Source organism: Oncorhynchus mykiss, chromosome 9, assembly GCF_057628025.1.
Source record: "Oncorhynchus mykiss isolate SJ-2025 chromosome 9, ASM5762802v1, whole genome shotgun sequence".
NCBI lineage: Eukaryota > Metazoa > Chordata > Actinopteri > Salmoniformes > Salmonidae > Oncorhynchus > Oncorhynchus mykiss.
In genome coordinates, this window is record NC_143030.1 from 52,704,899 (window position 1) to 52,721,496 (window position 16,598).

Consider the following 16,598-nt stretch of genomic DNA (forward strand, 5'->3'; position numbering starts at 1 on the left):
AATGAAAGACTGTTTCAAGTGGCTTTAAGTGACATTGAGGTTAATAATTCCATGGTTTCTCTCCGTTAGAGCTTGAAACAGCTTCTGGAGGAGGAGAGTCGTTTACCATATTACGCGTCGGAGGAGATGGGGGTGGATGGGAAAGACTTGAATACAGAGAACATCGCGGAAGAGGTGCCTCCTTGGGACTCCGAAGACGCAAGGAATTCTGCGCTGACGGGAAAGGAGGACGTAATTGCGCGTCTTCTCAATGACATTATGACGACCCCCAAGCGCTCGTGGAGCCGGTTCAAGAAGGGTGGACTGAGAAGCTGCTTCGGCGTCAGGCTAGAGCGAATTGGGTCATTCAGTGGGCTTGGATGCTAAAGGACAGGTATAGTTATCCTCTGCTTCAATCTAACCGAATGGGATTATCCATTCAAGCTGTCGCTACAGTATGTTGGAGTTGAATTTATATTATAATGGCTTTATTTGAACTATCAAATAAATGCAGTATTTTTTCTCAAGACCAGCTCTATGTTTTGTGTTGTTTCTGCAGGGTTTGGGCTGTTGATCAGAGCACAAGAAACGACCCTTACTTGAACTCTTCAACAAGGATGAACCTCTTCACCTCAGAAAGTCTCGACTGAGAGTTTACAATGGCGTTTGTGATGAGATGTATTTAAATTTGTGGTTCGCATTTGGAATATTTAAATGGTTATTATTTTAGAACTGTATACTGATGAATTTTCATTTTTGTCCCTTGCTATAATATACTATTGTTGTATGTATTTATCTATTTATTTTCTTGTAAGAAAAAGAACGTGCAGACTTGCGATAGATTGTAGCCTAATGCGTTGAAATAAATATTTTGCATAATAAATTACTTTGTTGTGAGTTTCATTGTCTCCGTTTTTTTTTACAATCATGGTCTGGCATACCAAGATTTACGCTCTCCTCACTCAAGCAAGTGAAGCATCTGTTTCTGACTTGCCAATATCATCATCATAGCTGCCAACAGCGGTCAGTAGCCTATAGCAACTTCCTTCTCACCTCTCCATCCTCCACCTGACCTATTCTTCATCTCCCATCCCCATCCTCATCCTCTTCCTCCTCTCACCCCCAAAGACAAACTATAAACATGACACCTCAACAGCCTACCATCGACTCTACAGAAAATAAGCCTATCCAGTCCAAATAATGGTCCAAACAAAATATTATCTTAAAAGGCAGTCGGTCCGGGCGTCGCACACAATCCTGCTCCCTTATCACTGCCAAGGCGACGGAATGTCAAGCTGAATTATGTCATAACATGCAGTCCTTGATAAGTAAGCTACTATCTGAAGGGGTCTACATAAGCAAGGGGTCTACATAAAACGGGCCCCTAGTCATCCCGTCATTAAAACACTGAACGGGATATCTGGAACACCTCAAAAAGACCACAGTGGATTGTTATCGGAATGGCAAAATTTCATATTTTCATTGGATATATCGTATTAATAATGACGCACAGTGTGAGCTGGGGAAATCTATATGCCAGTAGGAAAGTTCAAGAGTTGGAAAATATGAAGGTAGGACATACAGTACAAAGCAGTACAAAAACATAAAAAAAAGGCAATCAAGTTCATTTAAGTTCTTAGAATTGTGTCATTTCGGCAGACAAAGTGTAACTGGTGACATCAGCATACATTATATGCGCACAGGCCTATATTCTATATTAAAATCACCTTTCAGAGTAATACGTTATGGCTATGTGACACTAATACGCGCCATTTGTTCACTTATAGGACCTGATCCAGCGGCTCGAGGACAAGTTGACGGTTAACGAGGAAAATGACGTTTATCCGTCAGAGTCTGAGGACGTGGTCGCAGCCCATGTGGAGGACATTGAGAACTCGCCCGCGGCGATCCGGGGGCAGAAGGAGAGAATGGTAATCAACGCAGCCAAAATAATTGCCCCCGAAAGCCCTGTGGTGTCACGCCTGAAAGATCTAATCGGTTTGAGGACGGCCAAATCGTTCAACAGCTGTTTCGGTAACCGGATTGAGAGAATCGGCTCGTGGAGCGGACTGGGGTGCAATAACGCCAAGACTGGTATATTCGAAGGCAATTATTTGAGTGGAATGCCTTTAAAAAACGTACAAATAAGCACAAGAATGTAGTATCATGTCAATGTGTGTGCAAAAAGTCCATACTTTGGGGCTAAAAGGTATGCGTAAAATGTATTGGCTTTACGCACGAATTGATTTTACGCATAGCTCTGTCTATTGTAAGACATAACATAAAGGTTGTTGCAAGATCACACACACATCGATATTAACTCCATTACATTATTATAATCAAGAAAGTGCTGTATATTAATTATTCATTGGTATAATTTAGGGCTATGATTTGAACTTCTGCATAGTGATGTTCGACAACAATATAACCACAAAAAAATGAAATTAATCAGTTGATTATTATATGATTTGAATTTGTATTTGCAGGTAACAAGAAGAGAATATTTGGGAACTGAAGAACAAAGTAGGCCTACCCATTCATGGACGTCAAAAAAACTGCGTATTGTCTGACCTCTGTGGAACTCTCCCTGGCATTCTGGGGAATGCATTTTTCCCCCTTCAAACAATAGTCCTAAACTGAGAAATATGTATTTCATAAACGAATTTATACTAAATAATTTCGATATTAAAACTAAATGCTAAATTAAATCTTTTAATTTCTGTGTTGGTTGGTTTCTAGACTGTCAGTGACAATTGGACATGCATATTGTATTTCTGCCACGAAAAGGAAAATTTGATTCCTAATCGCACTCTCCAGAAGTGCCTAATACAACGCCTTTGTTATGTGTTGAACACCTGTACAGTATTGTTCACTTGTGTGTATCAAATCGATGTATATGTTTGATCATGTTGTGAGAGGGCATTATTTGTAATACATTATTAGATATGGAACCTTTCTTAATTATCATATCAATTATCCAATTATATATTTCTTATGAATTAAATACATTACAGCCTTCCATAGTTGGTCACATTAGTTGTCACACAGAGAGAAAGATAATGAGATCAATTCAAGTCATACCTTCTAATGAACTACTTACTGCAATACAAGGAATAGTTTATGCGCTGCAATGAAAGCACACGAGGTCCAAATAATCTGAGGATTATTATGATAAAACGATCTATCAACAATATTTCGCATTCTTGTAGTCAAGTAGTATGACACAGTTCATGGATTTGTTCTCATTATAAGCCCAACTATTGCTGTTGGACCAGAGAATTGGAAAGTAAAGTTACTGACACTAAAACATTTTTTGCAAGTTCAGATACAAGAATGTGACAGACGCAGTAGTCTTATTATTCTACATCGATATGACACCATTTAATTACGCAACACAAGTCCAACTTCAAAATCTATATGGTAGGTCTGTAGAGAGAGCATCTGCCCAGGGCCCAGGACACACCACACCTTAGACACACACATTAGCTAAATTATGTCTAAATGATTCAAATGTACTAAAATGCACATGCGAAAGGGACCAGATGTTGGAGCAGCCTTAAGCGCAGTAATTAGCAGGAGGCAGCAGGATCAGGTGCAAAACAGTGTCCAGTTTATTATCAGTGAAAGGTGGTTCCAGGTGAATGGAGAAATCCAATTAATATTTCAATCATCCACAAAAGGTATTTACAAAATAAACATTCAAAATACAGGTTTGAATACAAATCAAAAACCTAAGCCTCAATCACGCCTATCCTACCAAACCAACTATAACATATTGGATTATAGAGGCTAGGGACAGCCTCCCCACACAGCTCAACATACCAGAGCTTGAACATAACTGAAACCCTCAGGTGAAACAGGTATAGCTTTACACCCATGGCCTATACCATTAACCATGGAGCTCTTTACCCAAATATGGCATTAAATCATGTAAGAGGCATTTTCATCATACCCACATTTACACATTTTGTCCTAATAAGCATCTTAAACATTCCCGGCTTATCATCAAAACAGGAATAATTTCAATTAATGAATACATATTTAATAATGATAGTCCTGCAGGTCAACAAGCAGCAGCAAAACATATAACTTATGGAGCCGAGCACCCACCCGTGCTCCCATTAAGCACATACATGACAGACAAGATATGGAGCTCACAGACTTTTGAACTTCAAACACAGGATGCATTACAATAAGGAAATTCTCGTCAGTGTAGCAAGTGTTCATGTGCACCTGAACATCGCATCCACTTGGAGGATTGCAAAAGGATAAATTACTGCATTTCAATATGAAACTGAAATGTGCTACAATGCAACTTGACCAATATTTCCTAGACACATAATTAACCTTGCTCACAGTAAATACTCATGACACTGGCAAAAAAGGAAAAGAACAACAGTATACACTACTGGTCAAAAGCTTTAGAACACCTACTCATTCAAGGGTTTTTCTTTATTTGTACTATTTTCTACATTGTAGAATAATAGTGAAGACATCAACACTATGAAATAACACATATGGAATCATGTAGCAACCAAAATAAGTGTTAAACAAATCAAAACATATTTTATATTTGAGATTCTTCAAATAGCCACCGTTTGCCTTGATGACCGTTTTGCACACTCTTGGCATTCTCTCAACCAGCTTCACCTGGAATGCTTTTCCAACAGTCTTGAAGGAGTTCCCACATATGCTGAGCACTTGTTGGCTGGTATTTCTTCATTCTGCGGTCAGAATAATCCAAAACCATCTCAATTTGGTTAAGGTCAGGGGATTGTGGAGGCCAGGTCATCTGATGCAGCACTCCATCAATCTCCTTCTTGATCAAATAGACCCTACGCAGCCTGGAGGTGTGTTGGGTCATTGTCCTGTTGAAAAACAAATGATAGCCCCACTAAGCCCAAACCAGATGGGATGGCGTATCGCTGCAGAATGCTGTGGTAGCCATGCTGGTTAAGTGTGCCTTGAATTATAAATAAATCACAGACAGTGACACCAGCAAAGCACCCCCACACCATCACACCTCCTCCATGCTTCATAGTGGGAAATATACATGCAAAGATCATCCGTTCACCCACACCGCCTATCACAAAGACACAGCGGTTGGAACCAAAAATCTCAAATTTGGACTCCAGACCAAAGGACAAATTTCCACCAGTCTAATGTCCATTGCTTGTGTTTCTTGGCCCAAATAAGTCTCGTCTTCTTATTGGTGTCCTTTAGTAGTGGTTTCTTTGCAGCAATTCGACCATGAAGGCCTGATTCATGCAGTCTCCTCTGAACAGTTGATGTTGAGATGTGTCTGTTACTTGAACCCTGTGAAGCATTTATTTACACCACTACACCCTGCCCGTGCAGGTCCCTGAAAATCCCGTCTACAAAGAATTGGAAAACTGATGGAGCATTCATCAACCCATAAGGCATTACTAAGTAATCATAATGCTCTGAGGTGGTACTAAACACTGTCTTCCACTTGTCTCCCTCCTGGATACACACCAGGTTATACGCACTCCTGAGATCCAGTTTCGAGAAGAAGCGCGCCCCATGCATTGACTCAATCACCGTGGCAATAAGAGGTAGCGGGTAACTGTACCTCACCGTGATCTGATTTAGGCCTCGGTAGTCAATGCACGGGTGCAGACCTCCCTCCTTCTTCTTCACAAAAAATAAACTTGAGGAGGCGGGTGAAGTGGAGGACCAAATGTACCCCCGACGCAGGGATTCGGAAACATATGTCTCCATAGCCACCGTTTCCGCTTGCAACAGGGGATACACGTGACTCCTGGGAAGCGCAGCTTCTGCCAGGAGATTTATCGCACAATCCCCCAGTCGATGAGGTGGTAATTGAGTCTTTTCTTTTTACAGAAGGCGAGAGCCAAATTGGCATAATCTGGGGGGATGCGCACGGTGGAGACCTGGTCCAGACTTTCCACCGTAGTAGCACCAATGGAAACTCCTGCACACCTCCCCGAGCACTCTCGCGACGACCCCGTGAGAGCCCTCTGTTGCCAGGAAATATTGGGGTTATGCTGAGCCAACCAGGGAAGGCCTAGTACCACGGGAAACGCAGGACAGTCAATGAGGAAAAGACTGATTTTCTCCTCGTGACCCCCCTGCGTCTCCATGGCAAGGGAGATGGTCGCTTCCCTGATTAGCCCGGACTCTAATGGTCGACTATCCAGAGTGTGAACTAAGAAAGGTCTAACTACAGGAATAATAGGGATCCCTAAACTAAGGGATAACGCTCTGTCGATAAAATTCAATGCTGCGCCTGAATTGACAAGTGCCTTATGCTGGGAATGCGGGGGGGGGGGGGGGGGGGAATCAGGGAAACAAACAGATACAAACACGTGGTCAACAGAGGACTCTGGATGAGTGTGGTTCAGACTCACCTGGGGTGACACCAGAGTGCCCTGCCTGTTGCCTCGACTCCCAGAGGAACCGACACGGCACCGACCGGCAGTGTGCCCTCTGCGGCCACAGATGGTGCACGTGATGGCTCCTCCTCCAGTCTCCCTACGCGCAGCCCCTCCCAACTCCATGGGCACTGGAGCGGGGGTGCTGGAAGATGGCACCGACAGAGCCCCCTGGATGGACAAATCCACCAGTTGGTCAAAGGAGATGGTGGCATCCCTGCAGGCCAGCTCACCTTGGATGTCCTCGCGCAGGCTGCACCGATAGTGGTTGATGAGGGCCCTGTCGTTCCAGCCTGCTCCAGCGGCCAAGGTCCGGAATTCCAGAGCAAATTCCTGGCCGATCCTCGTCCCCTGCCTCAAATGGAAGAGCCGTTCCCCAGCCACTCTACCTTCTTGCGGATGGTCGAAGACGGCGCGGAAGCGACGGGTGAACTCCTCACACGGCGTTTGTCCACTCCATAGCTCTTCTTGAGAGGCATGAGACGAGGGCAGACACTCTCTCCCTTCCTGAGGGAGCTGGGTGCACAGTGGCCAGGTAGAGGTCCAGTTGTAACTGGAATCCCTGGCACTGTGCTGCCGTCCCATCATGCTCCCTGGGAAGGGAGAGACGCATCCCACTGGGACTGGCTCTGGACAGGACGGGTAGAGGTAACCCCGGTTGCGCTGGTCGAGGCACTGGGGAGACTTCCTGTCTCTCCCAGCGGTCCATAGTCTGGACAACACGATCCATCATGGCACCAAGATGATGTAACATAGCGGAATGTTCCTGGACACACTCCTCGTCTCCTCTAACCGGGATACCTGCTCCTGCTGACTCCATAGTAGAGTGTGTAATTATGTTAAGGTTGTGTAAGGGAGGCGAAGTCAGGTGCATGAGATCAGAGTAGAGTAAACAGGCACACTTTTATTCTGGTCAAAAAAATAGGCTCAAAATGACATCTAAGTGCTCAAAAAACAATGAACAATAAACAAAAGTATAGCACATGAACATACACCATTAACAATAAACAATTACACACAAAGACATGGAGGGGAACAGAGGACTAAATACATGTAGTGTGACTATGGAATGAAAACCAGGTGTGTATGAAACAAGACAAAACAAATGGATATATGAGAAATGGAGCGGCGATGGCTAGAAAGCCGGTGACGTTGATCGCCGAACGCCGCCCAAACAAGGAGAGGAGCCGACTTTGGCGGAAGTCGTGACAGTTTTCTAAAACTTTTGACCCGCAATGTATACATTTAGGTGTCACGATCATTATAAGGAGTGGACCAAGATGCAGCGTGGTAATCTCGTCCTATGTCCAGGATGTCCTCCACTCCTGACTTTCCTCCAGGGCACACTGCTTGGTCCATTGTTGGTGGGATCTTCTGTCACGCTCGTTTGAAAGGAGTGGACCAAGATGCAGCGTGGTATCTTTCCATCCTCTTTATTAGGAAAAGAAACTCAAAGAAAAAACAATAAAGCAAAAAAACGAAACTTGAAGCTCAAAGTAGTGCTCACAGGCAACTATACCTAGACAAGATCCCACAAAGCACAAAGGGGAAATGGCTGCTTAAATATGATCCCCAATCAGAGACAATGATAAACAGCTGCCTCTGATTGGAAACCATACCAGGCCAACATAGAAATATAATCACCTAGATGACCCACCCTAGTCACACCCTGACCTAACCAACATAGAGAATAAAAAGCTCTCTATGGTCAGGGCGTGACATTAGGAGAAATTAATTACTAGATATATGGGGAAACATGAATGCACTAAACAATTTATAAGGGTAATTCAATAAAGTGTGTTTCTGACAAGAGATTCTGTGTCCGCTTCATCCCAGCACACATTAACTAAGTGTACAGGGGTTAACACTTGACATGCACTAATTGAAATATGTAGTCAGGCTGTTATAAGATATTATATAAGCCAATGGTCATCTATAACTGATTGATTCAGTGATGTTCTTCTTTGTCTAATGTACTGTATGTATACTGAAGTATTTTTGCAGTGCCTAATCTAAGGTGAGTGGTATTTATACTTTATAAGTACTTGCTAAATGTTTTGACTGACCAGTGTACTTTCTCACAAACATATGGTATGCCATTGGTAGACATTCCTGCAGTACCTGGTAAAATATCAAGCACACAACACAGGATGTTTAAGGAAGTGTATTTACATGTGTGAATAACTAGCTTACAAACATTTACAAATGTGGGAATAATGATTAATAAATGGTGAGCAAACGGTTTGTAAATGTCTTATATTTTGTTTGTTATGGACCCTTAAAATAAAGTGTTACTGCACAGACAGATAGAGAGAGACACACACTGACACGTGTACTGTCCGTTTATTGATATTTTGGCTCTATAGTATATATGTAACAGTAATTAGGGGAGAACGTGTATGACAGCCAGGCACTTATATACTTTCATAAGGTATTATGAACCAATGGTCATCTATTTGGCATTTATTCAGTAATCTTTATTTTGTATCTAAGAAATGTGTTTATTCATTCACAACTAGGATGTTGCTTGCCCAGCACAGGCAGTGTGGTCCCCTGGTCTTCTGGTGCCAGTGCTGTGGGAAAGGATGCTAGGTTTAGCAGAGACAACTCAAAGGTGAGTGCAGTGGAGGTAGGAAGAAAACAAAGAGACACAGATGCACTGCCAGTTCCTTAATATGTTGGCTCTATAGTGTATGTAATAGCAATTACCACTTAGGAGTCACAGACAGACAGACAGACAGACAGACAGACAGACAGACAGACAGACAGACAGACAGACAGACAGACAGACAGACAGACAGACAGACAGAGGAGCACAAGAAGAAGCAAAGATAGAGACAGAGACAGAGTGAGAGACAGACAGAGACAGAGCACAGCAGAGAAGATGCAGAGACAGACAGGGAGGCAACAGCGACACAGTTATAGTGGTGAGTTGTAGTGGTGAGTTGTAGTGGTGAGTTGTAGTGGTGAGTTGTAGTGGTGAGTTGTAGTGGTGAGTTGTAGTGGTGAGTTGTAGTGGTGAGTTGTAGTGGTGAGTTATAGTGGTGAGTTGTAGTGGTGAGTTATAGTGGTGAGTTATAGTGGTGAGTTGTAGTGGTGCTTTTACATGTTGCATTTGTTTTAAAATATGAGCTGGTTAAAAAAGGATGACTATGTTTCACCGGTCACTGGTACAGTAGAAGTTGAGAAAAGGTGTACTATAGTTGCCTATGTTATGTGTCAGTAGCGTTACTGCCTGTGTGGGCGCATGCAGTGATACGGGCAGATGTGGCTGAAATGCCAGGGCTGCATTTTTGTCCCAGTCCACCCCTGGGTATATCTCATTAAACTCACTTTTATGCATATAGTTTACCTAAAACCCATATAGGCTTATGACATATAGTCATTGAATCATTGAGGTTTACTAAGAACTTCACAATGACTTAATCGTGAATATCACCACATTTAGTAACAATAAACAAGCCTCAATGCGAGACAGCGGCACACTGTTGGCAAAGCCCGTGTTAAGCCTATGACTTCCTGTAGGCCTACTCCAAGTCAACAATCTCCTACAAGAAAATGTATGAACGTGTGTTTCTAAAGAAAGGATTGAACTGACTAGGCCTATGTCATGGGTATGCCCCATTATCTAGGAAGACAACGCTTTAAAAGGAGCTGCTTCCGACAGCTACTGTTATCACAATCAGGTGTCGGCATGCAACTCCAATTCCTCGCATAACTGTGCGTGTCAGACTAGATATAAAAGACCATGCGGTAGGTGTGTAGAAACAACGACAACTGCGAAGAAAATCAATAAGCTTCACACACCACTTCACCTTCACTGAAGAAGAAAGAGAATAATGCAGCTCTTCAACATTCCTCTTTTTGGCCTTATCCTGTTCTTAAATCTGCCGCTGCTCAGCGCATATCCTGTCTACAACGGGTTACTGACCAATGACGACATGGATGTCTTAAAGGTGAGTCCCTTTAAGGCTATAGGCCTATAGGCTCATTCTTACGCCTTTGAGAGATATTGTTGTGGATAGATCATGTAGTTCATATTTCCTATACGTTAAAGCCCAAGGATAGACACCATTGAAAACGTTTGTTGAAACTTGCTTTTGGCATTTTAGGTACTTCTCCATCGACTTGGAGAGTCCATTCCTGAGCGGAGCGAGGTCGAGCGGGTCGCCACAGAAAAGTTGGACAACATGACTCACGAAGCCATCGCAATGGTTGCAGAGGATGAGCGTGAGCAACAACAAAACCGACTCGACAAATCCGCAATAAGAGAGTTCCTCTCGGCTCGGGACCTGAAAACTGTCCGAAACGACTCAACATCGAAGAGATACTCGGGCTGCTTCGGGCGAAGGCTAGACCGAATCGGCTCAATGAGCTCTCTTGGATGCAACACGGTTGGCAAATACAGTGGGTATAGTTAAGGTTAATATCATAGACTACTGTGCATCAGACGAAATCTCTTAATCAAATAGGGTCCAAGTAGTCGACTCCAAAACTGCGTGGTTAAGTTGACTAATATCCATTGTGAGAGTTATGTTGAGAGACAAAATTGCGTTGGCTAATTTCTTGTTTCTCTATTTTCAGATCCAAAAAGAAGATGAAGTCTTACACATTACCTGGAACAGCAAAGTCAATACTTACCAAGGGGTATTCTTATTTATAGTCTGTAGGCTACCTATTTATTTTCAATTTATTACATTTTTGTTTATTGCCAATATATTTATTTGAACCAATGCAAGAGGTTTCTTTATATGGTGTCATTGGTGTACAATAAATGTTTACAATTGCTCATGAAATGTTTTGTCAAATTACTTTCTATACCATCCATTAGGAAAAATGAATTATTCAAAACAACAGACTGCCTAAGTCATAGGTTCAGGCTGAATAATCAATGAGAAAAGATGTGAAGATGTGAAGTTTGCCTAAACCCCTTGGGATCCTATTCATAGGCCTATCATAAGCCAAACTGAGTCAGGTGATTATCAAATTGGGATGACCTGACCATAGCCCACTAACTCACAAGAGACCTAGCAGGGTGACCCTCACAAAACAATAAAAACACACGGAACAATACGTTACGGGAGACGCAAATAAAAACGACTTGTGTCACATGAGTTGACGCTGGGGAGACGAAGCAAGTACAGGGAATAAAACATTTAATATAGAATGGACATGGAACGAGACGGGAACAGCGTCAGCAAACGAGTAACACAAACAAAAAACTATCAATACAGCAGCGGGGAACAGAGCAGGGAACTGACAAATATAGGGGAGGAAATAACAGGTGATGAGTGAGTCCAGGGGAGTCCAATATCGCTGATGCGCGTGACGAGGGAAGGCAGGTGTGTGTAATGGATGATGGGAGTGCGTGATGCAGGGCAGCCTAGCGCCACCAAGCGCGGGGGGGGGGGCAGAAGTGACAACTTGGTTGTAAGTAAAATCACAAGGAATAAACCTCAAATTCGAGGTTTGCTTCAACACCGTCTTCGGCACTGCTATTGTTATTTCAGCACCATGGAGAGAGAACGCTCGGGAAATAGTCTTCGGCTACCCCTCTGACTCATCCAGACGTATTTTTGACGTGTAACTTTATACTTTGGTTCAATAGTTCCATGATTTCACAACGTTGACAAACCCATGACTCTGGCCAGACATGGATAGGACATGAGATATGTAGTCTGATATTTAAGCACCCAAGATTCTCATCCATATATCAGTGAATGCCCAACCACAGTCCCCTTAGCAGACAATTCACATGCTTTACCACAATACTGATAGGAGGGCCTGGTAACTATTGCCACAACACAAGTCGACTATTTATTATTGACGACTCGTAAATACCACCACTCAAGATTAATTAAGTCATACATTGCCTCTCATAGGTCTCTCTCTCTCTTGGGCCATGCAAGACAATTAGGAAACTCCTCCAAGAGAAAACACTATAAAGTGGGTCCACACACTCAAAGGAAGATATTCTGCTTCTTTTAAAGATGCTTTAACCATTCTAAACTAGGCCAATGTAAGTGTTTTTTCAGATAAAGGTGTGGATTACACACCATTTAGACAGAGCTAAAGGTTATTGAATGTACCTACAGGCTTCCTAGGACCATACCTAACACTTATTAATTGCGTATTTTTGCCTTGTCATGTCTTGTAATGTCTTTATATATGTTATGTTTGCCAAGTAAGCCAGTATGATGCAATCAACATTCCCTAACACATATTCTAACCTGGAGAAATGTTTCATGAATAAACCCCCACTATATATAGACTAGCAGAGCATGCTTTTAACCCACTATGGATATTTAGGGTTTGTAGCGAGAGCAAATGCCAAGTATTTGTGTAGCGGATGGATTCCCGGCAACGCACGGCCATGTCTGAGCGCAGGCCAAAAAGACTGCTGTTTGTGTGACCGGGCCCTACCATGAGTATCCTCTCACACACACACATCAGTCACCAGCCTGCCACCACTTAAAATTACATTTTACCAGCAGCCTTATCAGACAGAGGTGTCAGAATGCACTTCAGACAATGCACAAAATGATGAGCCACTGACACCAGATCGTCTCCTCTGTGGGTGTGTGTGTGTGTTTATGTCTAAGTGCCTATATAAGAGCGTGCTTGGCTAACAACCCGCCTTAGCACTAACAAACCAGAACCTAAACTGCATCAGGCATGGCGAGGAAGGCCACCTCATGGGGACTCCATGTGGCAGTCCATGTGTTGGGCTGACCCTACCCTGCTAGCAATTTGGCCCAATTGGAGATAGGTAGCTACTAGTCCAGTCAGTTGATGTAGGTAGGGCACACTGATTCTTTGTTCCTGATATAATTGATAATAAAGTTGTGTTGAATTAGATTGATGGATGGTTGTTTGACAAATGGCCTGGAAACTTTTGTGATCTAACAACAGCTAGTCAAAGACAAAATGTCTGACCTAATATGCGCTCTTCAAAACCATATTTTGAGTAAGTAAAAAAAAAGTTCTTTTGAAATGAAGGTTTCTTGTATTTAAAGGTAAATACATTTTGAATCGCCTCCATGTCAATGGCTTCAGGAACTTGTTTGTCTGTGGTAGATGTCCAAAACAGTGCCCAGGATACTGCAACTTAATCAAGTCATGAAATATTGGGACGTCCATGCCAATTCCCTGTTGTACAGAATCTCCTGGAGTGATTCGAGGAGACCTTGGCTGCGGTGGACTACGAGGGCGCCAACCCAGAGCACGAACACAGTCAGGCTAGCCCAGGGTGAGACGTGGCCCCAGAGGCCCCACAGAGGCTTCTGCTCTCAGACGTATGGGAGCCAGCTGCAGAAGGGAGCTACAGCGGGGTGCAGAGTCAGAGGAGCAGGCTGCAGGACCTGGTCATGGCCACCAGGAGTAAAGCTTTCACAGGGTGCTTCGGAGCCAGGATGGACCGCATCGGGAACTCGAGCGGCCTAGGCTGCCGTCCTGAAAGACGTAGCTACTGTAGTACAGTTAGTTGATGTATACAGTACACAGAAAAACATGTGTACTCGTTTTAACTTCAACGGATGAGTTACCTTCTTATGTCAACTTAGTTGCATTATAAGATACATGTTGAGACAACTTAACATTTGAAGTCATGGCAACTCTTTTAAGTCGTGAACCACTCTTGTGATGACTTGTGATACTATTATGACACATGCTATTGTTAGAGTAAGTAGAACAGAAAACATTTGTGGACTCAAGATTTTAGTTTCAACTATCCAGCTACATACAGTACCAGTCAAAGGTTTGGACACACCTACTCATTCAAGGGCTTTTTAAAATATTTTAAAATATTTTCTACACTGTAGAACAAAAGTGAAGACAGCACAACTATGCAGTTACACATATGGAATCATGTAGTAACCAAAAAAGTGTTAAAGATATTTTACATTTTGCCTTGATGACAGCTTTGCACACTCTTGGCAATCTCAATTGGTTTGGGGTCGGGTGATTTTGGAGGCCAGGTCATCTGATGCAGCACTCCATCACTCTCCTTCTTGGTCAAATAGACCCTACACAGCCTGGATGTGTGTTTTGGGTCATTGTCCTGTTGAAAAACAAATGATAGTCCCACTAAGCCCAAAACAGATGGGATGGCATTTCGCTGTCGAATTCTGTGGTAGCCATGCTGGTTAAGTGTGCCTTGAGTTCTAAATAAATCACTCACAGTGTCACCAGCAAAGCAATTCAACCATGAAGGGCTGATTCACGCAGTCTCCTCTGAACAGTTGATGTTGAGATGTGTTTGTCACTTGAACTCTGTGAAGCATTTATTTGGGCTGCAATCTGAGGTGCAGTTAACTCTAATGAACTTATCCTCTGCAGCAGAGGTAACTCTGGGTCTTCCTTTCCTGTGGCGGTCCTCATGAGAGCCAGTTTCATCATAGCGCTTGATGGTTTTTGCGACTGCACTTGAAGAAACTTTCAAGGTTCTTGAAATGTTCCATATTGACTGACCTTTATGTCTTAAAGTAATGATGGACTGTTGTTTCTCTTTGCTTATTTGAGCTGTTCTTGACATAATATGGACTTGGTATTTTACCAAATAGGGCCATCTTCTGTATACTACCCCTACCTTGTCACAACACAACTGTTTGGTTCAAACGCATTAAGAAAATAAATTACACAAATTAACTTTAAACAAGGCACACATGTTAATTGAAATCCATTACAGGTGACTACCTCATGAAGCTGGTTGAGAGAATGCCAAGAGTGTGCAAAGCTGTCACCAAGGCAAAGGGTGGCTACTTTGAAGAATCTCACATATATTTTGATTTGTTTAATACTTTTTTGGTTACTGCATGATTACATATGTGTTATTTCATAGTTTTGATGTCTTCACTATTGTTCTACAATGTAGAAAATAGAACAAATAAAGAAAAACCCTTGTATGAGTAGGTGTGTCCAAACTTTTGACTGGTACTATATGTCTGTAGAATAACTTACAGGAAGCACACTACCGTTCAAAAGTTGGGGGTCACTTAGAAATATCCTTGTTTTTTTAAATGAAATCACTTTTTTTCTCATTAAAATAACATCAAATTGATCAGAAATACAGTGTAGACATGGTCAATGTTGTAAATGACTATTGTAGTTGGAAATGGCAGATTTTTTTATGGAATATCTACATAGGCGTACATAGGCCCATTATCAGCAACCATCACTCCTGTGTTCCAATGGCACGTTGTGTTAGCTAATCCAAGTTTATAATTTTAAAAGGCTAATTGATCATTAGAAAACCCTTTTTCAATTATGTTAGCACAGCTGAAAACTGTTGTTCTGATTAAAGAAGCAATAAAACTGGCTTTCTTTAGACTGAGTATCTGGAGCATCAGCATCTGTGGGTTCGATTACAGGCTCAAAATGGCTAGAAACAAAGCACTTTCTTCTGAAACTCGTCAGTCTATTCTTGTTCTGGGAAATGAAGGCTATTCCATGAGAGAAATTGCCAATAAACTGATGATCTCGTTCAACGCTGTGTACTACTCCCTTCACAGAACAGCGTAAACTGGCTCTAACCAGAATAGAAAGAGGACTGGGAGGCCCCAGTGCACAACTGAGCAAGAGGGCAAGTACATTAGAGTGTCTGGTTTGAGAAACAGATGCCTCAAGTCCTCAACTGGCAGCTTCATTAAATAGTACCCGCAAAACACCAGTCTCAACGTCAACAGTGAAGAGGTGACTCCGGGATGCTGGCCTTCTAGGCAAACCATCTCACCCTCAAATAAAAGATGTGATTCATTCATAACTAATAAAAAATGCTACAGTGTGGAGTGTCTGGTGGGGATGTATTCTGACAGGCAGCATGAATGGGACGCCAGTGTTGGTTACGCTAAAGCGAAGCCCTGTCACTCCAGTCTCACTCATGTCAAGTTGGGTTACTCTTTATGAATTAGACTCTGGTAGTCTGTTACAGTGAAGGATCACCACAGATGGCAACGACCCATTGAGAGAAGGTGCTACAATTTCAGGAGGAGCAGCTGAGCCGTGCAGGAACTAATCAAACACAAATGATGTGCCTGGAGACTTCTCCTTAACGGTGTCAGGATCACTTGTAAACCGTAAAGTGGCACCGCAACTGACTCCTGGACTTTTCAGTGACTGTGATCCCAGTGATAAGAACAGGTGCGATGGTCCATGGAATAACAACCCTGGGAGGATTTTTCCACTGAAGATTTGCCGGATAGGTAA

The 16,598-nt window shown here is 42.7% G+C and overlaps 3 protein-coding genes and 1 long non-coding RNA gene across 5 annotated transcripts in view; all 4 read left to right on the forward strand.

The window, feature by feature from the left end:
* The window catches only part of LOC149981258 (C-type natriuretic peptide 3-like), a 1,300-nt gene extending 421 nt beyond the window's left edge, over positions 1 to 879 (forward strand). Inside the window, exons 2-3 of the mRNA XM_090185628.1 lie at positions 70 to 373; positions 539 to 879. Coding sequence (XP_090041754.1) covers positions 70 to 366 — 297 coding nt within the window. The 3' untranslated portion in view covers positions 367 to 373; positions 539 to 879. The remainder of the gene's footprint in view (positions 1 to 69; positions 374 to 538) is intronic.
* Positions 1 to 16,598, forward strand: part of LOC149981256 (uncharacterized) — a 376,586-nt gene that overhangs the window by 255,540 nt on the left and 104,448 nt on the right. The window lies entirely within an intron of this gene.
* On the forward strand, positions 1,366 to 2,695 carry LOC110533017 (ventricular natriuretic peptide). The gene is made up of 3 exons (XM_021617147.3): positions 1,366 to 1,550; positions 1,767 to 2,073; positions 2,466 to 2,695. The coding sequence occupies exons 1-3, from the start codon at positions 1,440 to 1,442 to the stop codon at positions 2,492 to 2,494; spliced, it is 447 nt and encodes a 148-aa protein (XP_021472822.3). The 5' UTR covers positions 1,366 to 1,439; the 3' UTR covers positions 2,495 to 2,695.
* On the forward strand, positions 10,130 to 11,184 carry LOC110533018 (brain natriuretic peptide). 2 transcript variants are annotated; one of them, XM_021617148.3, is made up of 3 exons: positions 10,130 to 10,351; positions 10,508 to 10,802; positions 10,980 to 11,184. In XM_021617148.3, exons 1-3 carry the CDS (start codon positions 10,235 to 10,237, stop codon positions 10,994 to 10,996), a joined length of 429 nt encoding a protein of 142 aa, XP_021472823.1. In that variant the 5' UTR covers positions 10,130 to 10,234; the 3' UTR covers positions 10,997 to 11,184. The 2 variants fall into 2 exon arrangements, with proteins under 2 accessions (XP_021472823.1, XP_090040592.1); XM_090184466.1 differs by having other exon boundaries at positions 10,147 to 10,351; positions 10,508 to 10,817.

What these genes read in the sequence shown, in the direction of transcription:
- LOC110533017 (XM_021617147.3), top strand. Translation starts at nt 1,440, where the DNA reads ATGGCAAAATTTCATATTTTCATTGGATATATCGTATTAATAATGACG. An exon ending in AAGAGTTGGAAAATATGAAG is followed by an intron (nt 1,551 to 1,766) that starts GTAGGACATACA and finishes GTTCACTTATAG; the next exon opens with GACCTGATCCAGCGGCTCGA. An exon ending in GTGCAATAACGCCAAGACTG is followed by an intron (nt 2,074 to 2,465) that starts GTATATTCGAAG and finishes TTGTATTTGCAG; the next exon opens with GTAACAAGAAGAGAATATTT.
- LOC110533018 (XM_021617148.3), top strand. Translation starts at nt 10,235, where the DNA reads ATGCAGCTCTTCAACATTCCTCTTTTTGGCCTTATCCTGTTCTTAAAT. An exon ending in ACGACATGGATGTCTTAAAG is followed by an intron (nt 10,352 to 10,507) that starts GTGAGTCCCTTT and finishes TTGGCATTTTAG; the next exon opens with GTACTTCTCCATCGACTTGG.